We start from the raw sequence: 15,000 nt of genomic DNA on the forward strand, positions 1-15,000 counted from the left end.
TGGCTCACAGATCATATGTGTGCAAAGGGAATGGTTGCTAGGTTATGTTTACATGTAACCCATCAGTGTTGTGCTTTTGAACTCCATCTCATGTTGTTATTGAAGAACTAGTCTGTAGATTGTATGTGTATGTTTTCCATGACTCCCACTGGGTTCAGACCAGATCCATACCAACTTCTCTCTCACACACCATCTAAAACAAATGCAACATAGGAGAAACTACTACAGGTACACTACGGAACACTGCTATTATCAGCTAATATTAGAACAGGATGTGTGTTTGGAGAGAGACTGGACGTTTTTTGTTGTCGTTTTAATCTCCACTCAAAACGGGCTTCTGTGACAGAAAATGTGAGTTGTCATGAACAAGCTGGACACTTACAATGACAAAGATACACAAATATGGTTCAAGGTTCTGTACTTTTACATCTTTTGTACAGGTACAGTACAAAATAGTAAAAACATGGCAGCAGCATAAATAATAATAGTTAAATAAATCAAATGACCAAAAGATAGTAGGCTAATAATGAAGAAAGTAAGTCAACATATATATATAATATATATATGCAGTGCACGTAACAGACGCTGCAACTAGTCTTCACTTTCTCACCATTGGCTAAAGACCAGCGAATGAGGGATCGCCAATGCCTTCCCATACTCTGAACCTGGCAAGACTCCCGCATTTAAAACGCTACTGCGCGTGCTTCTATCGTCTGAAACCCCAGTGCGGACACAGACAGAGAGATGCACTTGTTTTCTTTATATTGGTAGCCGAGCTATGAATTACATTTCATGTCAGTCTTGTTTAAGATATTTGAAATCTGACCCAAGCCAACACACAGAAACAGTTTGTGAGGTTTAAACATAAAAGCGTTGTTTTATTCAGGGGGAGTTCCCCAAAGTCACTAAATAATATAGTTCTTCCCAAACATAGTTCTTCCCAAACCCAAACCGGGGCTTTCAAACAAACGGTGTCCAGCTACTCTCCTATTTTGCCTAAAAATGGAGAGAGAAAAGCTACGATCAGTAATAAAACATTAGGAATGTGCGACAGGGGAGAACACAGTGGAGCATTCGCTTACCGCCCGATGGGAGAGTTCCTTATCTGAGGAGAGTTATAATAGTCCTTATAAGAGCCAAACAATCTGATGAACGGATTCAGTGCGGCTGCCTTCAGCCCATCAGGCAACACATCAAACTGAGCAGTGGTGTACAGTAACTAAGTACATTTACATTTTCCTCAATTTTGAGGTATTTTAAGTTTACTGGAGTATTTCCAATTTTCAGTACTTTTACTTATACTCCACTACATCTCAGACGCAAATATGGTACTTTTACTCCACTACAATTATTTGAAAACTTTTTATTATTATTACAAAACATACATCAACCACTTCAGCCCTATGTACATTTCAGCCATTTGAACGCATTGTATTTTGTACATTTGAAAACTTTTGAAACGGGACATTCTGCGTAATGAGTACTTTCTACTTTTGGTACTTTAAGTGCATTTTGATACCAATACTTTTGTACTTTTACTTAAGTAAATTTTGAATTCCAGACTTTTACTTGTAACTTGTATTTCTAGATTGCAGTATTGCTACTTCTACTTAAGTACACGGCGCTGTCCGAGGTGCTGAACTCCACCGTCACTGTGCTCGCTGGCCCTGTGTGAACTCTCACCTGATCGGGGGCATTGAGGCGAGACTCCACAGATAATACGGCAGTTAGGGGAGAGGAACAGTGCCAAAAGGAGTGGGTGCTGTGTGCCTTAAGTTCTTTCCCCGACCTACAGTAGACCGTTGTCGTCGAGAATGTAAACACATTCGTGGAACATTTTGTGTTGTCATTATTAGCGTAGCGTCTAGTCTAGCAGCCAGTGTAAACATATTATTGTGAGCAAGCACAAGAATTCTGTTTTTGTTCTGCTCTACTTTTCCTCTGGTACAGGCAAACACGTGCGTGCGAGGACTACAAGCATGCGTTGTTGGGTCATGGTTTATTCACGGTGTATTTATTTTGTCCCTTGCAAATCCAATTTTGTTAGCTTAACCCTTTAAGACCTGAGGCCGAGTCAAAAAAAATATTTTTTTCGAAAATAATGTGAAAGATATTTTTTCACGATTTTTCAAAAATAGCAGATCTACAAGCTCGTAGTGCGGCACTCGGTGCCGCGCTATGAGCTTGTAGATCTGCTATTTTTGAATAGCCAAAGACATCTAAAGTGACACAGATGCGTTCCAGGTCTTAATGGGATAATATAAAAATGTTTGGCTGCTTACTTAGTCAACCGGTGAGGATAGTTAGTTGCGTCGTGTTGTCTCTCTGCATGCCGCCACGCACCAACACACAGAGTGGGCGATTACGACGACGTTTATCTCAACACATTTCTAACCGTTGTTTGTTTTTCCTTTCTGAAGCCCTTTCGCCATCAGCATAAGCATTATTCTACATGCAGGGTGACAGAGTGATGCACCTCTGTGCTGAGTGGGAACGACTGCTCTGATATACAAACTGTCATCATTCATTCCATGCCTCATTGACACGTCAACTGATGGATGTAATGTGTTGTAATTGCCCTGTCACTCTGCCTCCTCTCTTAACCCATTAAGACCTGGAACTGTGTCATTTTTAGATATGAGCTAAAAAAGCATTATCTTACACTTTGGGCTATTCAAAAATAGCAGATATACAAGCTCGTAGCGCGGCACCGAGTGCCGCGCTACGAGCTTGTAGATCTGCTATTTTTTAAAATGTGTGAAAATGTGTGCAAATCTTTGAATATATATATTTTTAAAGCGAACATTTTTAACTCAAATCGTTGCTTCTGGGGGTCCCTGGAACAAAATATTTTGATGAGGGTCCGCGGCCAAATACATATCATTTTGGGGGTCCTTGACATGAAAAAGATTGAACACCACTGATACAGAAACATACGTTTTTCAGAAAACTATTGGGATTTAGGAGACATGTAGAATCGGCTTCAGGTCTCAATGGGCTAACCCATTCTCCTCTCCTCTCCTCTCCTCTCCTCTCCTCTCCTCTCCTCTCCTCTCCTCTCCTCTCCTCTCCTCTCCTCTCCTCTCAGACCGATGGACAGGCTAGTGATGTCGTGGAAACGCGATGGGCGTCGGCTGAGCAGCGGGCGCCGGCTCGTCATTCCCAGCCCCGCCCAGTCGGACACAGGGGTGTATGTTTGCGAGGCGTCTCTTAGCAACAGCACTGCCAAGGCGGTGGAGGCCAGGGCTCACCTCAATGTTATGGGTAAGACACACACACACACACACACACACACACACACACACACACACGCACATACGCACGTACACACACACACACACACACACACACACACACACACACACACACACACACACACACACACACACACACACACACACACACACACACGCGCGCCCATGCACAAACACACATACACACACACAATACTGCAAATGATTAACGGCAATTATCCTGATTAGCTTTGTCCTTGACATACGTATTAAACGAAAGAAACACAGTCACGCACGCATTAAATCTATGCACCGAATTTATGTTTGCTCCCGAGAGTCACCAATCAATACGGTAACACTCGAAGAAGAAGAGCGCGCACGTCACTATCCAGGGCCTGTTATTGTAGATGGCGTGTGTGCGTAGGTGTGTGGGGGCGCGAGTCGATCGCGTGTGCGTGCGTATACCATATGTAAATAGAAAACAGCATGCGCTCTGCCACAGAATGTGTGCTTGATGATGTGAAACTTCTTCGCTAGTTCATCAGTGGCTTTTGATCTGTGCTGATTGTCAGAGCGAGGGTGATCATAACACAGAGAGAGAGAGAGAAAGAGAGAGACATGGAGTTGCTCACATCCTACAGAGTATGCAGTGAATATTTATACATTCTACTCAGTGTTGCCATATCTGCTTATTATTAAGCGACTTTGGGCTTGTTCTGTAAAGTTGCTTGTAAATAAAGCCCCCGGACCCCACTTTGAGAACCAATGACTTAGGTCAGCTGCGTGTGCACACTGGAGAAAAGCCTTTCCAATGTAAACGGTGTGGCAAAAGTTTCGGTAGGTTAGATAGTGACTTAAGACACACCGGCATTTGTGAAACATGTATGATGATGATCCATACTGATCTCACAGAGCATTCCAATCCACGCTGTAGGCTACTATATAACCAAATCAGGCTGCTACTGCATGCTTACAGAGAGAGAGAGGAGCAACGATCCAGTGGGAGGTTAACCATAATGCTTAATTTATGCACGTACCGCATGCTGAAGACAGATATACAAGCCCACAACACTTGTGGATGCAATGCATTGTGAGCTTGTAGAGAGCTTGTAGATCTGCCATTTTCGGTACCACCATGCATTGAAGTATACATGGAGCTCAATGGCACTGTAGGTGTGGCAGTCAATAACCATCAATGTTTTAGATAACGCTAGCTGCAGAATCCGACCCACGCTGACTTCATTTGAGAGGAAAAACAATTAGAGTCAAATAAAATGAGTATGCTGTTAAGTTAAAATTATAAGAAAATGGAACAGAATTTCAAAGACATCCACATTCCAATTTTCTAGCAGTCAACAATACATGGCATAGTTAAGAGTGACATTCAGTAAGTGCAACTTTAAGTGTAAGTAGGAGGTATCTAACTGATATAACTGATGACAATCTGAATGTAGCATTAGCTGCTAATATGATACCATGCTATGCTGCTAACACTTTAAATAGGATAACAACACGCTACAGTATCTCCTTGTCACTCATTCATGTTTAGTTCTGTGAGACAAAAAAATCATGTATGCTTGCACTCTCACAACCACATGCACTTTCTTTCACCATATTATCATTTTGTGAAACATAAATCCTTTTTTTCTTCTTTTACCTCACACATCGAAGAAGTTAATCCGTGCTTATGTGCATGCCAATATTCTGTGCTGAAAACTACTCTTTCTGATCCTACACTGGTGGCTGGTATGCAGCTTTTTTTTATTATATATTTTTTGTGGCTTTTATGCCTTTATTGACAAGATAGTAGGCTGACAAAGGCCGTCGGGATCGGGAATCGAACTCGAACTCGCGACGCGCTGTCAGGCTACTTTGGAGCCTATAGGTGCCGCTACGCCAGCGGTCCGGGCCATACAGAATCATTTCTGTGCTAGAGACAGCTAGCCTGGGACCAGACAAATCTGCGAGTGCAAAACAAAATTGCACTCTGCGATTTGGGTCTGGCCATAGAGAATCCATTTCCTGCTCCAGAAGACGGGGGTAACCAATCAGGGCCCAGTATTCGAATATGGGAGACTGTAATTGGTAGTTGGTTTGTAGGTCTAACCAATTGCGTCAAGAGTCATTGTTCTGATCCCACCCCCTTGGAAAAAAAACGTCCTCATAGAAGCACCAGACTCATATCCACGCAGTGATATAGTCTGTCTACGCCAGGCTAAGAGACAGCAGTCCACCATGTGCTCTCTGTACCTTTGTGACTTTCTCACTGGCCTTTCCCCCTTGAAGATCTTACTGCCACTCTCACTTGGAAGATTTCTCTGAACAGCTGGTGTAGTGTCAAAACATGACAGTGGTGCCAACTTTAACAGGTTCCATCACCATGACTAGATGTCTTCATCGTTGGATAATGTCATTCTCATTAGTGTTCACCTCCTCCCCTTTCCTGAACTCCATTTGACGTGAGCGTGGCAAAGGTTACCGCTCTTTTAACCCATTAAGACCTGAGGCGATTCTTAAAAACGTTTTCTAAATCCTAACAGTTTTTTGAAAAAATCCCCCCCAAAAAAAATCAAGATTTTTCAAAAATAGCAGATCTACAAGCTCATAGCGCGGCACTCGGTGCCGCGCTATGAGCTTGTATATCTGCTATTTTTGAATAGCCAAAGAAATCTAAAGTGACACAGATGCGTTCCAGGTCTCAATGGAACTATATATTTTACAAATGCTCGCTTCAAAAAACACATATTCAAAGATTCGCACAAATGTTCAAGATTTAAAATAAAAAATATGAGCTTGTAGATCTTATGAATGGGTTAAGTCTTCTGGCAGGTCAAGTAAACTGTTCAATCTTGTGGAGACATCTTGAAACGGCTGTTTCTCTCGTAGGATTTCAGCTTCCCTTTATGTTGCGCTACAGAAATCCAACCACCCCTCTGCACTCTTCCCAGCAGGCTTTGCAAGCAGTGTTCACTTGAAAGGCTTTCTGTTTGGGCCAGATTTATTGTGTGACTAAAGCCACCAAAGCTGTGGGGTCATTTCTGCCTCCACGTCGCAGCTACAATCTTGTTTCTGGCATTATCAGTTACCAAGGGCTGGTGCTTTATCAGCAATGTTCCAGTCAACACTAGGCTTCTTTCAATAAAGCACATATTTCCCTGTGTGCAATTCTTTTGAATACTCTCATCTGAAAGACATGACTCCTTACAGTATAGCTCTCTAGGCATTTTAGGCATTGTTAAGAACCACTTAAAAACACTTCTGTCTAGACATACATTCGTGGAATATTCTTGATTTTCTCTTCTTCGTAATGTCTGCTGTTTTTGTTCTGAGTTATATTGTACAGTACAGTTTGTCCTTCTGTTATTTTCTATTCTTGTGTTTTTATTGTATGTAAAGCACTTTGTGAGTTTTTTCTGTGAGACGTGCTATATAGATAACATTTACTTACTTACTTACTTTCTTTTAGCTCTCTGGTGCACTGTGGTCATCACGTGTGGGAATCGGTTGTACACGACGTCCAGGCATCGGTTATTATAGGTTCTAATTATCCTTTGTGTAACCTTTACTTTGATACAGTGGCGTAACGTAGTAACAGCGATCTATTTAGAATGGGTGCCCAACCCACTGCTCCCCCCATGCGCACCGTGACCATTATCTTCGACAAATAATGGCAAGCCATCTTACACAAATAGATTAATTAGTGTCCATCTTTATAATTAACGTTGTGTTTCATCTGCATGAGACGTGACCTCGCAGACGCAGTGTGGACAGCTGTTGTGAAGAGTGTAGGCATCCGTGTTTGATGTTTCATCTCCAAATACGTGTGCATTTATTCGTTCATTCGTGGTTAACATTTTGTGGACAATTAACGTGGCACCTTTACTCCAGAGCGCCGGTATTAAAGTTGAGTTTTGAACAGTCAAAACGAGTTAAAATACGCCAGAGACACTTTGAAACGAGAGGGCGATACGCAATTGACGGAGATCTCCGTCATTTCAAATCCACCCGTTTACCGCCATTGGCGGAGATCTCCATCCAGAACCCAAGATAACGTGATCTGAAGATTTACTGCTCCATTCACTTCCTGGTTAACTCATTACTTTAAAATCCTGTATCTCGGCTCCTGTGTTTTACTATATATTTTTGTCCAAACATGCTATTTTCGAGTAAAACAAGAGAACTGGAGGTTAAGATGACTTTTTTTTTTTTCACTTAAGCACAGTGAAACCCTCCGTGATTAGCAACCATCAGGGGATCAATCATACTGGAGATAAATATTCTGTGGTTCTTGAAACATTAGTCAGAATGCTTAAAAATGCTGGCAGAAGCTACCATGCCAATAGTAGAATACCCCTGGCAGTGAATGTGTTAATACCGGCGCTATGTCTTTTCGACTGCAGTGCTGAAGACTTTAACAGCGATAACAACGCTCTCCTTCCGGTCGTCCCATCACAATAAAGTGTCCTCCTCCCTTTACCTCCCGATGCGTCACATTTTACACTGGTTATCATTAACAGGAAATAGTTGTGCCTTAACAGCGTGTGTATATGTGGGAGAGAGAAAGCGAGCGAGAGCGAGAGAGCCCGTTTAACATCCTCCCACCCCCCTGGCCCTGTTGCGACTGCATCCCCTCTAATCCCCTATAGCTACGCCAGGGCTTTGATATACAACGTCTAGTATGAAATGCTGTCTGATCTGTGTCTTGGATCTCGGCTCTAATGTATTTATCATGTCACGAAATCCATCACTCTCAATGTCTCTCTCTCTCTCTCTCTCTCTCTCTCTCTCTCTCTCTCCCACAGTGTCTTTACAGTATATCACACTCTGACTTTCCTTTGTTCCTTCACACTATGTACAGTTAAGCTGCACGGAAAACATGCACAAAAAGACAAAAGTGTGAGTCTGATGTGTGAGCTGTGCGTTATCTGTCTGGGAATGAGGGTGTGTGCGTGTGTGTGTGTGTGTGTGTGTGTGTGTGTGTGTGTGTGTGTGTGTGTGTGTGTGTGTGTGTGTGTGTGTGTGTGTGTGTGTGTGTGTGTGTGTGTGTGTGTGTGTGTGTGTGTGTGTGTGTGTGTGTGTGTGTGTGTGTGTGTGTGCGTGCGTGCGTGCGTGCGTGCGTGCGTGCGTGCGTGCGTGCGTGCGTGTGTGTGCACAGTCTGCACATGCAAAAGTTACCTTAAAGTGAAAGAAATGAGAAATTTAGTCTCCCTAGATTTCACAACAACAGGGAGGTTTTGTGTCGCTCTGTAGCTGCACACACATACACTAACACACACACACACACACACACACACACACACACACACACACACACACACACACACACACACACACACACACACACACACACAGAGACCCTCATACCCACAATTTTTTGTGTTTTTAAGCTTAGTCAGTCTTAACTCCTGGTGCAGTAACGACACAGATATTTCCTATTATTGTGATTAAGATCCGCCTGGGTGAATTCACAATACGCGCACACTGATTGCAATCAAGTGATTATGGTAGCCTAACACAAAAAAAACTTGTTTTTGTGCTCAAAAGGCAGATAAACAATGTTTTGTGTTTGGCTAAATGTATGGCTAAATAAAAGTTTTATTAACCTGTCAAAGAAAAGAAGATCGCTCTGTGCTCAGATTAGAGGAGGTATACTACCACTTTATATTGAAACAGGTCGCTATGTTGGGTTGGATGTAGAAGATCGAATCTGCCAAATGTGTGATCTAGATCAAAATGAAATAGAAAATGAGTATCATTTTGTTTTGTTTTGTCCTTTTTATTGGAGGGTCCGAGAAGAGTTGTTTAAGAATATTAACTATGGTGATATGTTGGATATCAATGACTCACAACTTATTAAGTGTTTATTTGAAAAAGTATGTATTTAAACTGGCACTTGGAGAAAGCCTGGGACCTGAGGAAAAAAGCGTTTTACAGCCAGTAGGGGATGTGTACCTTATGTTATGTTTTGTTTTGTTTTGTTCTGTTGGTATCTGTTGTATACGATCAGCAATACTTACTTACTCAATATTTCGATACAGTGGCGTAACGTAGTAACAGTGGTCTATTTAGAACACGTCCCCAACACGCTGCCCCTCCACGCGCCGTGACATTATCTTCCACATACAATGGCAAGCCATCTTACACAAATAGATTAATTAGTGTCCATCTTTATAATTAACGTTGTGTTTCATCTGCATGAGACGTGACCTCACAGTGGCAGTGTGGACAGCTGTTGTGAAGAGTCTATAGGCATCCGATCCGTGTTGGATGTTTAATCTTCAAATGCGTGTGCATTTTATTGTTCATTTTTGGTTAACATTTTGTGGACAACTTGGCACCTTTACTCCGTCTTGCTTGTGTATCGCCCTCTCGTTTGAAAGTGTTGAATATTGTACACAGTAACTGTCTGAAAAGGTGTCATATAATCCTATGAGGGATGGGCCACGAGGTGGCATGACACTTAAATAGAATAATTAATACATTCATTGTAAGGATGTAGTGAATCCATAGCCTCCTGGCATTCTTTATCTGCTCCTGCTCATCATAAATATCCAAACGGGGCTCTTGAGGAGGCACAGAGCGTGCCTCTGTCATGCTTTATTATGCAGTTAAAAAAAATAACCTACTGTAACTGAGAATGAGCATGTGAATATTAAGTTGATATATCAAGATACAAGATATCACATACGTGGACTTGAGGGGACTATAGGCTACAGTGAGTCAGAGTCCTGCAACAGGCGGGGTAGGTACCCGCGGATACCCGACAGGTACCCGCGTTTGACGGGTGAAAAATATACTTTTTTTAAGTTCACAGGTACGGGGACGGGCGGTACTGAACTAAACGCGGGTGGGTAACATTTTATTGTGAAAATCAGAGAGCACTGTTTCCGCCCCAAACAACGTCACTTGTGTAACTTAACACAGAAACTCCGGTATTCGCCTGTTTCCTAGGCTGTGTGTTTTCCACTTCCTGTCGATTTCATTGGATATCACTGGTCATCTGAACAGTTTCATCGGATTTCATTGGATCAAATCGACAGGAAGTGGACAACACACAGCCTAGGAAATAGGTGAATAGAGCACACCGGTTAGTTGTCTTATAGTCTTGCGTGGCCAGACTGTTGCCTCCCACAATTTTCAAATGTTTCCGGTCATACAGTCTGGGACTCGGAAGCTCTGATCATGATTAGAATATAAACCGGATGTGGAGCCTCCTCCCCACTTCCGTTTCGTCTTTACAGTCGCGCACATTTATCCTAATATAAATACAAATCATCTAAGTATATTTAGCTTGCTGCTTAGCAGAAATGGAAATTAAAAAGTAAAATGTAAAGATCTTTTAAAATATATTTTCGTGAGCGGAAGTGCCAGTTTCCTCACTCGGATTTCGGGAGTTGTAGTTCCAGACTCTATATAGCATTCACAGATTGTGGAATAGTTGTCTGGCTACGCGAGACTAGTTGTCTTAACTCATAAAAACCCATTGAACATCCTGTTAAACCTTCAAATTAAAACCATCTGCCAATGTAAACAACGACACATGCGTACTGCGTCAAACCTGACCACTGAATGTAGCGCTGTTCTTTTTCCACACATTTCAACACACTTTTAAATTGAGTGACTGTCTCTAGGCTGTTTACATTTTACTCAAGGGTAAACGGGCGGACAACGGGTCCATTATTTGACGGGTGGGTCTGGTTTGTATTTTGAAATAATCACTATCTACGGATCTGATTATTGACGGGCGGGGCGGGCGCGGGTTGTCAAAATTGGACCCGTGCAGGACTCTGCAGTGAGTAAACTGGTAAACCCTCCCTCCGGAAATTTAATTTCCATTTGATTCCAGGAGTGAGTCTGGCATGAAGGCTTGTATGGGCGTTCCTAGCGCATTACCAAATAACCGAGCCTATCAGCGTCGTCGCTCATCGTTCTGTGATTGACAGCGACAGTTGGCCAATCAGGTGGCGAGGGGGCGAGCCCAAATGAAGCCGAGTGCAGCCTGAGTGCAGCCGACAAAAGCCGAACGGCAGCCATTGTTGTTTGTGCGAGTGCCTTCACTTCTTATTTTCGGCTTTAAAACGTTCTCAAACTTCTTTTTTGAGGCACGGAATTTACTTTTAAGATATCGTTTGGATAGAATTGAGTTGTTTAACTTCATATATGTGGTCAATTAATCATGACTGACAGAGCCTATTCAAAAATAAAAATTCAGAGAACCGGCAGGGGTGGGCAGTGATACGCATGTATCCGAATAAGGCAACCTATTTTGGGCATGGCCGTCTCAAAAGTCCGGTTGCGTCACATTAGCTCTGGAGGTGGTAAAATGCACTGCAATTGGCTGAAGGGGAACAACGATCATTGGCTGAAGGGGTTGTCGGTCAACGGTATTACTCCCGCCCAACTCCAGCCCACAGCCAATATTGCAGAATGGGCGATCATGCCAGACTCACTCCTGGAATCAAATGGAAATGAGATTTCCGGAGGGAGGGTTTACCAGGCTAGCAGAGCAGGGCCACACACTGCATTTGGTCCACCTCTCCATTCCAGGTGATGTTTGGGGTGAGCAGAGAGAGCTTTTGTGTCTCCTGACACCGTTACCTCACATCATTAATTCTGCTCCCATAGTCTGCGTCTCCTCCAACTTGCTGAATCTGTCATTTAATTAACAGTGCGCTATAATGAGGGCACAGGTGCTTCTTATAAAGGTAATGGGAGCCGACACTCTAATTGGCTTAACACTCGGTTGACCGAGGAGGTCTGAATGTAACGCCTGAAACACGCCCATGCATGACTAATTCAGAGTCTTAATACAATTCCTTAACGCTGACCTTTAGTTCCCAGATAAGCGCCATCTACAGTAATAAGTATCAAAAGTTGGTGTAAATGTACAACCCCACGTTTTAGATATGTGCCTAGATCAGTGGTTCTCAACCAGTGGTCCGGGGACCACCAGTGGTCCTTGAGTTGAGGTTCCAGGTGGTCCCCAGCTAAATGATGGAGAGTTGGTAAGCAAATGGACCCTTATAGATCTTTGACTCTTGAGAGCGTAAAATGAAACCAAATGGACCCTTCCGGGTCCATTTGGTTTCATTTTACGCTCTCAAGAGTTAAATTATTGTTAAACATCTGCATTGCTTAATTAAAGAACTGTTATTTTGATCAACGTGTGCCTGTTATCTCCCCTATGGTACCAACATCAATACATTATTGTGGGCAAAATCTTATCCAACGATAACAAAATATTCGAAGTCTTGGGTCTGAGAGTCTAAATCTCAGGTTCCGTGGCTCAAATGCCGAATAAATGCATATGGACCTAAATTATGGAAAAAGGTTGAAAACCACTGGCTTAGAGCATCTAAATAGGGCCCATAATCTTCTGTTTGATATAATCTTCTGTTTGTTGATTTGTACATTGTGATTGACTTGTGAACAGTGATTTTACATAGAGTACATCAGATGCATCTGTATTGCAAAAGGTTGACATGATTGTATTAAATGAATGTGATTTGGTTTTTTCTCTCTCAGCTGAAGCTTATTTGTTGTTTTTGTCAGTGTGAAGCTGCGGAATGAAAGCCCAGATGTCTTTACAAGTCAGGGAACACTTGCTGACTTCACTTTCTTTCACATTATATTATGCTGATTTTGCTAAGACGTTAAGAGTTAGATTATACTGTGAGCGTGGCGCTCGGTACAGACATGCACAGAGCAAGTTCTGTCGGGGACAACAGTGCAGTTGTTCGCGCCCGTCCGACTACTATTGGGCCGCCTCAGCTTCACGTTTTGGTAATTCATCCAATCACATCATTTCCTTCTCAGACCGCTCTATTTAACTCATTCACTGCCAGGAATGAATTAATTCATCCGTCTCCGGTCCCCTTGACAGCGAAAGCGGCGATTTTGCTGTACCTTTGAAAAATCATGGAATATTCTCTGTGACCGCCCTTCCTCACGGAGATCGTCACATTACACACTCCGATAGAATCTGACCCCCCCCCCCCCCCCCCCACCACCAAAAAAAACTAAACTACGTCAATTACATCCTTGGCAGCCTGGGCGTTTCATCCAAAAACACGTTCATTACGTCCTTGGCTGTGAATGAGTTTTAAAGACGGGGTGCCGTGATTTTCAGTGATTTCTTCCCCCCCTAAAACATAATCATCAGGTATTATGGTTATACTAGGAGGAAGATCTTTTTCAAAAAGTTGTTAAAAAATGGTTAAAATTATGTTTTTATGTGGACACGCCTCCAGTTCATTAAGTATACCTGGTTCTCACCTTAGCACCTCCTCCACCACCTTAGCACCACCCACCTGTCCTAGTGCCTCCTCCTCCTCATGCCCACACCTGTTGTGTTATGATAATGAGGGGGAGGGTACGTTTTTACTATGTCACTAAAGCGCTGTTTTTCTATTGGCACGTTTGACCCTCAAGGTTTCTTAATGAAACCTTGAGGGTCAAAAAGCTTAATGAAGTTCTATCAACCTCATAGACACATGAAAAACAGAAAAAGTGCAAAACCATGGCACCACCTCTTTAAACTGGAAGTTTGCACTACTCCTTCCTGCTTGCTTTTGCTGCTGCTCATGCTGATGCTGCCGCTCTCACCACCGCTGTCTTGCCAAAAGATTGCTGCTCACCCTCCACCACCCCAGCTACCACCTGCCCTTTTGGATCTGCTGTTTATGTACGGGGGGATTCAGAGTCCCTATGGTTGGGAGATGCGCTTTCTCAGAGTACCTAAAAGCAGTTCCAATTCATTGCCAAACCATAATAAATATATTGCTAATTTTATATTTAAAAAAAATAGTTTTTTGGTATTATTATTATTATTCATCTTTTTTACCCTTTGAAACATTACATTTTCCTGTCTTGGCTTAGCCCACGCATCTTCGTCTCATTATCTCGATTCTCTCCTTTCTCTCTGTTTTTTTTGTTTTGAAGGAATTTCTTCTTTTTTTGGGGCTTTCTTTTTAAAGCCCCCACCTACACATAATAATTTGTTTTTCATCTTTTTCTGTTTATTAGCCATCTGAGCACTTCTATGTTGAGTCGTGTTGAGTTTTATCTTAAAGCTACAAATCCGGGACTTATTAAATTTGAACAAATATTTTTTTGGTAGAGTACTTTATGTTAATACTTTATAAAACTAACATCGTCTGCAGTGTTTGAGAAATTGAGACCCTGGTGTCAGTAGGACAAAGTAATTCGAAGCAGACGTCTGACCGCCATCTTTGTTGAAGATTAGACATCGGGGAGAGGGAGAAACCGGACCTAAATCTTATGGATTGTAGCTTTACCCAAACTAAACTATTCACCAGTCGACAACAGCATCCGTACTAGATGCCCGAACCACCTAAGCTGGCTCCTTTCCAAGTCGAGGAGCAGCGGTTTTACTCCGAGTCTCTCACGGATGACTGAACTTCTCTCTCTAATGCAGTGGTTCTCAAACTTTTTCATGTCAAGGACCCCCAAATTGACACTTATCAGCCCGCGGACCCCCATTTGAAAAGATAAGCCAGGGACCCTCATAAGAGAAGATTTGTACGGCTCTCTAGCAGTGATTCTCAACCACTTTAATTTCAAGGACCCCCAGTTTGACACGCATTAGGGCTACAGACCCCCATTTAATAGCATTTATATCTCTGGGACTCCAATTCATATTGTAAAATCAATGTTAATTTAACTCTGAGAGTGTACAAATGGAACCAAATGGACCCGTTAGGGTTAATTTGGTTCCATTTGTACACTCTCAGAGTTACAGACCCAT

At 42.5% G+C, this 15,000-nt stretch overlaps 1 protein-coding gene across 2 annotated transcripts in view; it reads left to right on the plus strand.

Annotated features, from left to right (window-relative positions):
• sdk1b (sidekick cell adhesion molecule 1b) overlaps positions 1-15,000 on the plus strand; it is a 446,717-nt gene that overhangs the window by 274,094 nt on the left and 157,623 nt on the right. For both annotated transcript variants that reach the window (XM_084044504.1, XM_084044505.1), the window contains one exon: positions 3,089-3,264. In XM_084044504.1, the coding sequence (XP_083900630.1) occupies positions 3,089-3,264 (176 nt within the window). The remainder of the gene's footprint in view (positions 1-3,088; positions 3,265-15,000) is intronic.

This window comes from Gymnoscopelus microlampas, assembly GCF_963454915.1.
Source record: "Gymnoscopelus microlampas genome assembly, chromosome: 2".
Classification (NCBI taxonomy): domain Eukaryota; kingdom Metazoa; phylum Chordata; class Actinopteri; order Myctophiformes; family Myctophidae; genus Gymnoscopelus; species Gymnoscopelus microlampas.